General features: G+C 44.2%; 1 protein-coding gene and 1 long non-coding RNA gene across 2 annotated transcripts; both read right to left on the bottom strand.

Moving 5' to 3' along the window:
- Positions 1-7310: 7310 nt before the first annotated feature.
- On the bottom strand, positions 7311-12609 carry TTC32 (tetratricopeptide repeat domain 32). Its single transcript, XM_077844036.1, has 3 exons — positions 12308-12609; positions 8454-8620; positions 7311-7701 (listed from the first exon to the last, which is right to left on the bottom strand). The coding sequence occupies exons 1-3, from the start codon at positions 12457-12459 to the stop codon at positions 7568-7570; spliced, it is 453 nt and encodes a 150-aa protein (XP_077700162.1). The 5' UTR covers positions 12460-12609; the 3' UTR covers positions 7311-7567.
- On the bottom strand, positions 9664-12290 carry LOC144281180 (uncharacterized). The gene is made up of 3 exons (XR_013349660.1): positions 12038-12290; positions 11590-11687; positions 9664-11387 (listed from the first exon to the last, which is right to left on the bottom strand). It is a non-coding gene; the product is annotated as an uncharacterized LOC144281180 (long non-coding RNA).
- Positions 12610-13248: the final 639 nt, after the last annotated feature.

The following is a 13248-nucleotide window of genomic DNA, read 5'->3' as shown; positions in this document are numbered from 1 at the left end:
GAGAAGAAACATACCACCCACCCTCCCCGAAAAAACTCAAGTCCTGGAGAGACTCAGGAGGGCCAAGGGGAGTCTCTCAGCTTTTGTCCTTTCCTCCTGTTCCCTCCTCCACTACTCCAATAGAACAAATATAGAACAAATAGAATGGATGGTTGGGGGAGGATACACTGATCAGTCACCCCAAGTGCCAGGGAGACACATACAAATGCAGATCCTGTCCTCAGGGTCCCCAGCTTGAGGTCGGAGGGATAAACATCCAGGAAATGAAGAGCATAAGTAGATGCTGAGCTGAATGATTTTGACAAGTGTTTCTGGAGTCTTCTGCGGGGGCCGGTGAAATACACTCTGAGATACAGACCCATCTGATGCCAACACTGCTGGTCTGCGGACCACATCCAGTGGTAAAACGTGCTCCATCTAGACCGTAACGAAAAACTGGAGAATGAGGACACAAGTCTGGGCTGATATTGGCAGGGAAGGGTTAATGGTAGTTGAAGCTTCAAGAAGGGCCAGGACTTGAATAAATGAGGGAAAGAGGGTGTTCTGGGAGAGAACACTGGTGAGCAGAGACAGGAAGGTGGAAGGAGGATGACGAGGGTAGAGAGGACCACGCCACAGGCCATTGTCACATGCTGGCATCCGCCACGGACGCAGGCTTGGGCTCCACGTGCAAGTGCCTCACTCCCTTCGCCCGCCTCATCTCCTCCCCACGCAAGAGGTGGCTCCAGTTCCAATAAGTCTACTGGCAGCTGGCTTCATAATGGAAACGATGATTGTCCTGCAAGCCCCACTGACAGCTCCCAGTCCTGGCAGTGCAGCCAACTTGGATGGCGTCTCACCTGGCTTGCTGCAATGGCTTGTTGCTTGGCAGCCTGAGAGGACTCCCACTTTTCTTTTCAGTTTCGAGCCAGAGGAGACTCTGGCCTCCAAGAGTTAAGTGTCTGGAAGGCACACGGGGTGGTTATGAATTGAGCAGACAGCCAGGGACAAACCGGTATGTTGTGCGGGGTGTTTGGTCCTGAGCCCCGCTCCTGATCTGGTCAGGAGGAAGGAAGATAAGGCCCCTTTGGAAATCTTTAGTTTGCAGGCTCATTCTGACCAGGTGTTTACTCCTCCTTCCGCAGGTGGCATTTGTGGGTGCAAGGACATGACGGCACACATGTAAAACACCTGTCGTCTGGAAATTAAACTGATATTTACTAGGTGCTTAGATTCCCAGCGCTGCTGTGACAAAGCGCCACAAACTGGGGAGCTGGTAACAGCAGAAACGTGTTCTCTCCCAGTTCTGGAGACTCTGCAAGTCTGAAATGGAGGTGCCAGCAGGGCCATGCTCCCTCCAGAGGTGCTAGGACAGGAACTTTCGGGGCCCTCCTCCAGCCTCTGGTGGCCCCAGGTGGTCCTTGGCACGTGGCTGCAGGCCTGCAGTCTCTGCTTCCATATTCACATGGCTCTCTCCTGCGTCTGAATCCAAGTTTCCTTCTTCTGAAGACATCAGGCATAATGGATTAAGGGTCCGCCCCACTCCAATATGATCTCACCTTAACTAGTTACATCGCAAGCACTCCCTTCCCAAATAGCATCCCGATTCTGAGATACTGATGGTTAAGACTTCCAACATAGGGGGATCCCTGGGTGGCTCAGCAGTTGAGCGCGTGATCCTGGAGTCCCGGGATCGAGTCCTGAGTCGGGCTCCCGGCATGGAGCCTGCTTCTCCCTCCTCCTGTGTCTCTGCCTCTCTCTCTCTCTCTCTCTCTCTATCTATCTATCTACATAGATAAATAAATCTTTAAAAAAAGAAAAAGACTTCCAACGTATCTTTTGGGGGGACACAATTCAACTCGGAACAGGTACCTGTTACAAAGCTGTGTTAAAACATAAAGTCCCTGCTGAATTCACTTTGTCTTTTAGAGGACTTTCTTCCTCTAAACTAGAACAGTGAGCTGTTTAAATAAAAATAAACACAAGTACAAATCAGGCCCTTTTTCAAGATCAACTGAGAAATAAGGGATCAAACACTTGTCCACCCCACACCTGATAACCAGCAATGCATCTGTAAGACCTAAGCAGCAAGTTAAGGAGTAGATCTGATAAGGAATTCACTATCTACTCAACATAGTAGAGGCCCCTCTGTGTGCCCCCTCTGGAGGTGCTGATGATGGAGCAGCGAGCAAAGCAGCCCCAAATCCCCACCCTGGAGTAGCCTAAGCTCCAGGGGGACAAGACAGGAAGACACAAGGAATAAACACAGGGTATGGGTAGACAGAGGAAAAAGGAAAAAGTGAGATGACATGGGGGGGGGGAGATGATGGGGGGGGATGGGGATTTGCATGTCTCAACAGGGTGCTCTGAAGACTGCCCCACTGTTAGGTGACAAAAGATCAAAGGCCTGAAGGAGGAGAGGGCAGGGGGTGGGGATGAGGGGCAGGGAGGGAGCCCCAAACACAAGCTTGAGATGCCCGACTGACTGAGGCGCTTTGGGAAAACTCTGCTGCTTGCTCTGATAGAGGAGCAGAGCCTGCCTGCCTGAGAGACCAGAGACCTGCAAATAAAAGGAGGGGGGGCAGGTTGAGGGGAGGGGTGCCTGCAGGCCTGTGCCGCTGCTGCTGGGGGGTCTGAGGCCGGGGGGTCTGACCCCAGCAGCAGCAGAGAGCAGAGTGGGGAGCCCCCAAGAGCTCCAGCTCTGACAAGTGCAGGTTGCACTGTAACAATGCCCATCTTAAAAAGGGCACTCTAAGAAAGGGGAAATAGGTTTGAGTAGATGTGGTGCCAGAAGGACAGACTCAGAGGTTGTTGTTTTGTTTTTGTTTTTGTTTTTATGAGAAACAGAGATATAGGCATAAGGAGAAGCAGGCTCCCTGCAGGAAACCTGATTTGGGACTCAATCCCAGCACCCCAGGATCACGACCTGAGCCAAAGGCAGATGTTCAATCACTGAGCCACCCAGGTCATCCACTCAGAGGTATTCTTGGTACAAACTGGCCAAAATTGCCTAGCAGGCATAGATCCACAAAGGTGGTGAAAAGAACTAAAAACTAATGTTTTAAAGATGTGAGTGGTGGGAACAGGAAAGTGAGTGGTTTGACGCTTTGTTTCCAGCTGTTCTGGTTAAAGCAGTCACCTCTGGAGGGGAATGTGGAGGAGGAGGGGAGGGGGGATCTTAGTCTCCATTTAGCTTTTAATTTTTATTACCATATGCATTATTAATTTTATAACAAAAAACTGGCAAGCCTTCTTAATGTGGTTTTTTAAAATCATGGGTCCAAGCCGAACGAGGCAGATTTCTACATTTTTACATAGAGGAATGTCCAAGATAATCAATAATTTATTTTTTTTAAATTTTTATTTATGTATTCATGAAAGACACACAGAGAGAGAGGCAGAGACATAGGCGGAGGGAAAGCAGGCTCCCTACAGGGAACCTGATGTAGGACTCGATTCCAGGACCCCGGGATCACAACCTGAGCCAAAGGCAGTTGTTCAACCACTGAGGCATCCAGGTGCCCGATAATTTAAATCACTGAATGATATGTTTGCCATAATTCCGTGCATGTACATGCATACATGTGTCTGCTGTGTATTTGTACATGGAGAAAGATCTGGAAGGGATACAGTTTAACAGTGGTTCGGATGGGTGATGGGGGGAGTTCGTTTCTATAATACATCTCTGCGCTTTTGCCTACTTTTCAAAGGAGTACTTACATGGGTTGTAATTTGGTTAAAGCCTTCCTATACTTTACTTCAGTCAGAGGTCAATTAATCTTCTCATAATCCAAACAAGAATTATTGAAATTTCAAATAAACAAGCCGTAGAAACTTCCAGCTGCTTTTCTCCTAGTCTTGTGAGAAATACTTAAGAGACTATATAATGGTAAACTCTATTAAAGTTGGTTTTGTTTTATCTATAGAAATATCACATTACAGAGGCACCTGCGTGGCTCAGCGGTTGAATGTCTGCCTTCAGCTCAGGTCTTAATCCTGGGAACCTGGGATCAAGCCCCACCTCCTCTGCCTGTGTCGTGTGTCTGCTTCTGTGTGTCTCTGCTTGTGTGTGTCTCTCATGAATAAATAATTTTTTTAATGACCACAGCTTTGTAGTACAACCTGAAATCTGGCATTGGGATACCCCAGATATGGTTTTCTTTTTTAAAATTCCCCTGGCTATTCGGGGTCTTTTCTGATTCCACACAAATCTTAAAATAATTTGTTCTAACTCTCTGAAGAAAGTCCATGGTATTTTGATAGGGATTGCATTAAACATGTACATTGCCCTGAAACATTGACATTTTCACAATATTAATTCTGCCAATCCTCAGCATGGAATATTTTTCCATCTCTTTGTGTCTTCCTCAATTTCTTTCAGAAGTGTTCTATAGTTTTTAGGGTATAGATCCGTTACCTCTTTGGTTAGGTTTATTCCTAGGTATCTTATGCTTTTGGGTGCAATTGTAAATGGGATTGACTCCTTAATTTCGCTTTCTTCAGTCTCATTGTTAGTGTATAGAAATGCCACATAAAAGTATCAAATTATAAATTGTTTAAAACTAAGCATGACTCTTCTAACAGAATGAACACACGGCAAACAGAATGAACACACGGCAAATGTCTATTTAACTCATGGAAGAGAGAACCACCAGGACTGTTAAAGAACATTTGAGATATTGAGTATTTATAGTCAATGAAGAAAGAATTGGGAAATTAAGTCACTAGATTAGAATCGAAACTAGTTAATGTTCTCCAAGGTGATAAAAACCACGATCTTTGGGGTCATCATTTCTACCAGAAAGAAATCAGTTTGGTCTCCTCTGGACAAAAATCTGTAAATTACATGTAATCTCAGAGAATTAAAAAGTCCCCAGGGAGCGGAGTGGGGGTGGGGGGAGGGGAGTGGTCTGTTAGGCCATGCTCTGCAGATTATTGAAAGGATACACAATCTTCCTTTTTGCCTTATTTATAGATGGATACTTTTTCTTAAAATAAGATAAGAATTTACATATTGGCAGCTGTGGCTTTCCAATTTCCAAATGGAGTTTGCTCTTAGTATTAATCTGCTTTTCACCATCTTCTGTGCCTGTTTTCAATCAGGAAAGAAAATTACCAACAAGCAATTTTAGAACTGCAATAATGTTTGATTGTAAAAACCAATCTTAATATTGTTTTGCTACTCACCTTGATGGATGCTAAGACAACTTATGAGCAATTTAAATTTTGTCCCAGGATCAAAGAAAGAAAAAAGAGTTCTTGTGTCTGCTTTGAGTTGATGCCAGCAACAAAAATCAATTGATACTAACTGCGGTTTTGAATGTTTTCATAGATTTTGGAACATAACCTTGGGCAAGTTACTGAATTTCTTAGCCTCAGCCTCACCCTCCTCAAAAAATAAGACTTCTTCACAGCGTTCCTGTGAGATTATACACTGGCGGACACAGCCCTGGGAGTGCCCTGCTGTGCTCTTCACTCACCATTTGCGTACATTCACAGGTCATAATTTCTGCTTTTGGGGCTTCCCTTGTGGGTTTTTAAGTCATTTGTCTTTTTGCTACATGGATGTATTCTTTCATCATGTGATTTTGAGATAATAAACTATGTTTTTAAATCTTGTCGGGGATCCCTGGGTGGCGCAGCGGTTTGGCGCCTGCCTTTGGCCCAGGGCGCGATCTTGGAGACCCGGGATCGAATCCCACGTCAGGCTCCCGGTGCATGGAGCCTGCTTCTCCCTCTGCCTGTGTCTCTGCCTCTCTCTCTCTCTCTCTCTCTCTCTGTGACTATCATAAATAAATAAAAAAATTTAAAAAAAAATCTTGTCAATTGTTTTACTTCTCAAAAAAATGTATTTCTCACCTTTTTTCCTTTTTTATAAAGAATATAACAATGTTTTGTTTTTTTAAGTCCCCTAACATTAGATGTGAAATTTAAAAGATCTCTCTGACCAGATGCCATTTAAACTGGAATCACTTTCCAATAATTTGTCCCATTTTTGAGAAATGTAGAAAACACCGAAACATGAATTTATCGGGAAGCTGTTATAATACCACACTTCGCTCATGTAGTGATTGTTCAGTTCACTTTTCACTAGGATCTTGAAAAGTTATACCACGTGTTTGTCAACAATTCTTGTAAACAGCAACCTCTTCATTCAAATACAGTAAATAAATATGCTAGAAGTGAAATTTCGGTGTCACAGCTTCAGGCAGAGCCATACCCTCCCAGTGACCCAGCACGAGTTGGCGTGGATGAGACGAAACTTCAGCACTCTCCGTTCTGTCTGTAAGCTCTTCGGTATTGGTATTGGTTCAGTATAAGGTTTTTAGGCAAGAGAGAGGTTTAGAAACTCTGAGTTAAGATTTTAAAGGGGATTAGATTTGGCAGAGATGATACTAAAATCCACCTTAAATGCCAAATTGATTTGCCCTGAAGGCAGGTTTGCATCTGCCACACCCCAAGAAAGGCTTACAAGAAAGGTGCAAACTGATGGGGGCACAAGACTAAGCAGTGAGTGTGGGGACATCAGAGAAGCCTGTGAAAGAAAAACCAGAGAAGATCCAGGAGACTGCAAAGAGATAAAGACCAAAAGCTCCTGTTCCACCAGCAGAGTGGTTTGCTATCATAAAGCAAGTCTGTTGGCTTCATTCAGTCCTAGATTTCAGAAAAAAAACATAAATAGCTCCAGGCTTTCAATTAGCATTAGAGTAATCTTCTAAGCTCAAAAGTAACATAAGTCCATTTATTCTCTTACCTTACTTTGTAACAAACCACAGTTTTCTGCCTTGTTTTTGCAGACAGAAAAGCTGGAAGACGACATAGTTGGAGTACTTTTAGTAGAACTACTAAAATAGGAAAAATCTGAGCAATAGCACACATAATAGGAGTATCTTTAAGGCACACAGCAAAGCTTATTTAATAAAAGAGAAATTTAGAATCTGCGTCATGCTTACAGCTTTGACCCAGTGATAAAAATAGATTATTCTTCAGTTATCTCCAGTAAAGACAAGAGAAAAATAAGTATCTGGGTTCTAATCACCAAGTGTTGATTCTGACTTTCAGTGATTTTATCTTTTTCTTATAAAGGATGAAAAATCATTGAATCCAAGAAACCAAATAAATTGTTTTATGGAGTTGTTTTTTGGTGGTGTTTTGTTTTTTTGTTTTTGTTTTTTTTAATATTACATCTGACTCTAGTCAAAATTAAGGAAAGAGAATAGAAGCCAAGAAAAGGGGTACCTGGGTTGCTCAGTCCAGAAATCAAATTTTTTAAAATAAAAAATTGAAAATGAAAATAAAAAACAGAGCTTTACTGAAGAAAATGCCACATATTTCTTTAAATATTTTATTGTAATAACATACAACTATGCATTGATATTATTTACATTTTATGAAAAGCATACTTATTCAACAGTTACTCAATCTGAAATTAACTACTTTAAATATATCATTTAACTCTCAGTGCTAATGCATGAATATCTTTATCTCAAATATAAATCAAAATAGCTGAACACAAAAAAATTGCTTAACACCTATTTTACGTTATAAGCAATGAGATGTCAAGTATTAAAAGGATCATGAGTCAATTTTATTTCAATAATTTCTTCTTCTGTTTTTCTTCTTTGTCTAAAATAGTCTGTCTTAAGCTCAGTGTAGCATCTTGAAATTCAGGATTTAAGTTTAGTACCTTCTTAAAATCTTCCAAAGCATCATCAAAGTAGCCTGTACCAGGACCCCAAAAATGAAGAAGAATAATAAAACTGAGTATTTCCAAACATTCTTCCTAGTAAAGTTCAGATACACATGCTTTTATATTTATAAACTTTCAACTACACCTAGTATTTTTTTTCTCTTATGATATATGGATGTGTATATCAAAGTAATTTTGCATGCCTTTATAGAATAATTAAAATTAAAATTTTAAATTAGCTTTAAATTAACATTTAAAATTAGCTCTGGGTTTTTTTCTTGAGATTTAAAAGGCAAAGAGCATAAATCGCCATAAAATCTCAACAAAATCCTATCACCTATTTTACGTGATTACAGTAAAATTAAGAAACAGAAAATTAGTATTCTTTTTAACACTTTAAAAAAGAAACAGTACCTACAGTCCCTTTAATCCAAGGATCTAAAACCCCTTCACTTTATATGGTCTCATGTGCCTTTAAAAATTTTAACTCAGAAAAGTTTCACAGGTGGTCCTCAGCATTGTCCTCATTTCGCAGTTGGGAATGCACAGGCACAGAGTAATGGGGTCACCCTCATCCGGCGTCAGGTCCAATCCCCACCCCAGTGCTCCACTGTCGTCTGTAAAGCCTACCAAAAGCCTAAAATAAATGCTTCCTTTTTTTCGGGCTTGTACACCCAAATTTGATATAATTTAAGACTTGATGATTACTACATTAGTTTCATATTTGAGAGCTCTAAATTCATAAAATGTAGTCAAGGACAAAAGGGGAAAAAAAAATTCTTACCCAGCCTATACAATATCAACCCTCTGTTGTAATATGGAACTTCAAAAGTGGGTTGGACTTCTATGGCAGATGTGTAGTCATCCATGGCTTCATAAAAATCAACCCTGAAGTACTTGATTTGCCCCCTGTTGTTATATGCAGTAGCCAAATCCTCGGGGCTGCATTTGCTTTAAACAAAAAGTTCATGTTAAAAACATGCGTTCCCAAATTCCTCTTGTTTCCACTTTCATTCTCTTTGGGGTATTGTCAAACTTCGTAGCCTGTAACACACAGTATCTACGCTGAGAAGCCACGCTGAAGAAACGAAGTGCAAAGAAATAAAGCAATGGAATTGACTTTTGTCTACATGGTAGGGTGGAAGTGCTACCACGTCAGCCCGAAAAACACATTAATTTTATAGCGTGTTTGGAGCCCCTGCTCGTTGTCAACTGGTTTTGCAGAATGTAATATTCAAATGGTTGTTCCTAAGCACGCACCAGCGGGGCAAAGAAGACAGATCGGATTCGTGCTGAGCAAGGAGAAAAAGCCAGCCCAAAAGTTCCAGTTTGCAATGGACATATCACAAAATCAATCACCAGTGTTATTCTCAAATTTTTAAGTGATCCCACCAAAAATGAGATTTTAAATCATTTTTCACCAGTAAAGAAGCACAAGTTAACTGTAAGTGAAGATTCAACATGTTGTTGCCCAAGGCGGGGAGACAGCTGCCTTCCCTCTCGTCTTAGCTGGAATTGCCCCCAAGGCTAAACTGGCCTCCTGCAAGGAGGATGGACATCCGGCTCAAGTCCATTCTGGGGGTCCTGTGTGCAGAATGGGCTCTGCTTTGGAAAGCTCCAGAGGCTGCCCCCCGGAGCTCAGACCAGCCACTGGCTCAGCAGGTCACCCTCTCCTGCCAGACGATTCTGTTTGCACGGAGAACATTAATGGACTCTGCTCCATGTCAGAGACAGTTCTGTTTTCCTTTCTTTTTTTCCAAAGGGATTCTCAAATTTGAACCAAACAGAAAAGGTGCAAGCTACATTTACCTGATTTCTTCATCATGCCCCATAGCGCAAAGTATAGTCCTCAGAAAATATTGTGACTGCAGTCAGTGCTATTGAGAGACTTAATATCTAGATCCCTGACATCTGACAGGCACAGCAACCACTGATACAAGAGGCACTCACAGGGGGCTCCTGCAAGAGTTCACCAAGGATGGACAGAACTGCAACACGAGAAAAATTTGCTTCTGTGAGCTATGACAGACAGGTGCAAGAATATTTCTAGATGCCACAAGCACCATCGTTCAAACCTGGGGAACGGGAGGACACAACTCCCTTCAACTCTGCCATGACACTAAAAGAACTGCTGTCCAGTAAAGGGTTTTAAGAAAAATGCAGCCTCAGGACTCCAGGAAGGGTATAGTCATTCCATTTTTAAGCTTCAAAACCTTGTTATAAATTTCTTGCATCCAGAGGATCATAGAATGTTTGGTTTAGAATTAGATCTCATTACAACAAATTCTAAAAGCCTACTTTTCATGCGGAAACTGCTTCATATTTTAAAGATGTGGGCTAGGGGCCCCTGGGTGGCTCAGTCGGTTGGGCGTCTGACTTCAGTTTGGGTCATAGTCTTGGGGTCCTGGGATCCTGCCCCGAGTTGGGCTCCCTGCTCAGTGGGAAGCCTGCTTCTCCCTCTCTCTCATCCCTGCTTATGCTCTCTCTCTCTCAAATATACAAATAAAAAATCCTTAAGAAAAAAAATAAATGAAAACATGGACTAATCATAGAAAATGAATTTTTTGGTAGTATTAAGATTTTTGTAATGATAGTATTTATCATACTAGAATTTAACTACCTAATACAAATGTGGATTTCTTTTTTGCATTTGTAACTTTAGCCAAAAAAACCCAAAAAACAAACAAACAAAAATAACCTGGAAGTTAGGTTTATGGCTTAGACTGCACTTTGGGATATGAAAAGTAAATGTTATAAACCATTCTGAGTGATAGGCATGCAAAAATCACAAATACTTCTTCACAGTGGTTCAGTGACCCATTATTTTAAAAAATAATTTTAAGCTAAAAGACATATTTAGGAAAACTTCTGAAATGACAGAATCCATTTTAAATTCATGACTTCCTAGAAGAATTTCAGAACTGTAAGGAAATTAGAAAGTTCATTCAGGCGTGCTGGGTGTCCAGCAAACTAAGGCAGCAGATTTTCTTTCCTGTGTTGGGAAGAAGCAGATACCACATTTGCCATAAACACATAGGTGCTTTTAGGCTGGATGTGCAAAGGAGACTATCTGGTGTCCGCAGACCTGCTGCTGATAAATACTTTTTGAAACCAACTAGATAAGTCATCCTTTGAGCTTGAAATGATAGAAAACTGCATTTTCTATGTTTACTGATCTTTTTTGGCAGAGGAGGGGAGTCTCAGGGGATGGTGCTAGTGTCTTATTGACTGTTCAGAAACCTCAACTAACTGTTAACCTTGATGTATTATCAAAATATGAAAGCAGTTTTATTTTTCTGGTTTAACTCCACATGAGTTCAGCAAACAGAAGAAGAACTTTGAGCCTCATACAAAAGACAAGCTGGTATCCTGTCAAGAAAAACTAAATCTGGGTGGCTCAGTGGTTTGGCGCCGTCTTGGGTCCAGGGCCTGATCCTGGAGACCCGGGATAGAGTCCCACGTCGGGCTCCCTGCATGGAGCCTGCTTCTCCCTCTGCCTGTGTCTCTGCCTCTCTCTCTCTCTCTCTCTCTCTGCATCTCTCATGCATAAATAAATAAAATCTTAAAAAAAAAAAACAAAAAAAACCTAAATCTTTGCAGGGAGAGAATGCTGGTGCAGAGGATTCAACACTGTCAAAAAGCCGTTCATTCCCCTGCTGTGGGTGTTCTTTTCTCACCCCGGTCCACGCCACTCCATCCACAAGTACAAAGACAAACCCTGGAGGAACAACAAACGCTACATACAACCAGGCATAAACCCTAGGCACCCCGGGCAGCAGGTGTTCGCGGCTGAAGCTGCTACTGTCACAGACGGACTTTCAGGCCCTCTGACAGAAGCCCACGGCACCACCCATAACCTGCACTTGCCGTCCACCAGGATCTGGACCGCACCACCCCTCAGGATCTAACTACCGACTCACAAGCGCTGTAGGGGACGGGGGACCACAGGAGATGACCTCCGGGGGATGAATTCAGCAAATCCGGACTCTCAAGACACGGGACTGGCTTCCTCGACAAACTTCAAGGGCAGAAAAAAAAAGAAAGAAAGAAAGAAAGAAAGAAAAGAAAAAAGAAGGGGAGCCTTAATAGATTAAGAGGCCTGGGGGCATCCGGACTTGACCCAACTGCTAAAAAACACATCAGCTAAATAAACACGTTATTAACCAAGGGATCATATAATAATAGTAATAATAATAATAAAATAATAATGATACTGTGGCTGTTTGTGTAAGAATCCTTAATTTTTAGAAACGCACTTTGAAATATCCACGGGTGAGTGTGTGCAGGTGAAATGACAATATTTAGGCCCGGCTGTATCCTCCCCCACTACACACACTCACACACTCACACACACTCACACACACACACGTGGAAGTGGCGGTCCCAGGCTCCGGCGTCACCTCGCCGCCTCAGCTCTCCGGGTCCGCCTGTTAAACGGCGGGTGGGAGGCCCCATCCGCTCCGGGTCTCTGGGTCAGAGCGAGCCCGCACGAGGAGAGCCCCCCGGAGCGGGGGGGGGGGGGGAGGGGGCAGCGGCGCCCCGGGCGTCCCGCAAGAAGCGCCCCTCACCGCCCCTCTGGAAAGGCAGCGCCTGCCCCCACCTCGCGGAGGCGCCCGCGCCACGTCTCGCGATAGTTACCTCCCGGGCGCCTGGCCCGCGGAGCCCGCGCAGGCGCACTGGCCAATGTAAGCGGAGTACAGCTCCTCGGCTTCCGCGTATTCGCCCTTCTGGAAGTGAGCTTGGGCGAGCGTCAGGGCTGCGTGGTTTTGTCGCCCTTGCCGCGCATCCATAGCGCCCGAAGGTTCGGCTTTTTGTGTAGAAAAGGCGGTTGGCTTCTCTGGGCGGCGGCGGCGGCGGCACCACAGCCACTTCCGCGCTCCCGGAATGGAACCTGACGGCAAACCTCGGCGCTAGCAGAGGGGGAAGAAGTGTGTGCCTCCCGGGGACCCGTCGTCTCGCGAGATGAACCGCTGGGGGCGGGCGCGGAGCTCGGGCGGCCGGGGAGGCTTGGCCGGTTCCCCTGCGGCCTGGTTCTCTTCTGCTCGCCGGCTCTGCCCGCCTCCTGTTCCGAAAGCGGTAGATGGACGGACCCCAGCTGGTTTCGAGGTCCGTGGGCGGGAGTTACGGAGAGCTCGTCCTTGGTTACGGCGCCCACTCGTAACACGACTCTACCCGCGAGGACGAGCCGGGTGGGCAGCGGGTGCCCCCAGCGGGTGCCACTGCCGAAGCCCCGCATGTATCCCTGCATGAGCTCCTGGAGCCTGCACTGCACACCGCAGTCCTGGCGTAGGGTCAGGGTCCGTTGAACACTTTGTGCCGACAGTCCGGCCTGTCGCGTTAGTTCCCGTTCCCTGGCCGGGAATGCCCAAGGGAAACCCGGAGAGTCCTTAAGTACACTGTGTCTAGGAATTATGTAAAGAGAGGAGATTAAGAGAACAGTTTCAGGAGTAAAATATTCAGGAATTAACCAAGAACTGAAAGATCTGTACAACGGAAACTACAAAACTAACAAATGGAAAGACGCCCCCATGTTCAAGGGACCTACAGATTCAGTGGAATCCATTTCAAAAATCCCAATG

This window comes from Canis aureus, chromosome 12, assembly GCF_053574225.1.
Source record: "Canis aureus isolate CA01 chromosome 12, VMU_Caureus_v.1.0, whole genome shotgun sequence".
NCBI classification, from domain to species: domain Eukaryota; kingdom Metazoa; phylum Chordata; class Mammalia; order Carnivora; family Canidae; genus Canis; species Canis aureus.
The sequence above is the reverse complement of the archived record's forward strand: the minus strand, read 5'-3'. Positions and strand labels throughout refer to the sequence as shown.

Bases quoted from the DNA above. Each gene is read 5' to 3' on its own strand.
- TTC32 (XM_077844036.1), bottom strand. From the start codon at position 12,459: ATGGATGCGCGGCAAGGGCGACAAAACCACGCAGCCCTGACGCTCGCC. The intron at 8,621-12,307 runs GTAACTATCGCG...TTTTGTTTAAAG, and splicing joins GCGGGCCAGGCGCCCGGGAG to CAAATGCAGCCCCGAGGATT. The intron at 7,702-8,453 runs GTAAGAATTTTT...GTCCTGGTACAG, and splicing joins GTTGATATTGTATAGGCTGG to GCTACTTTGATGATGCTTTG.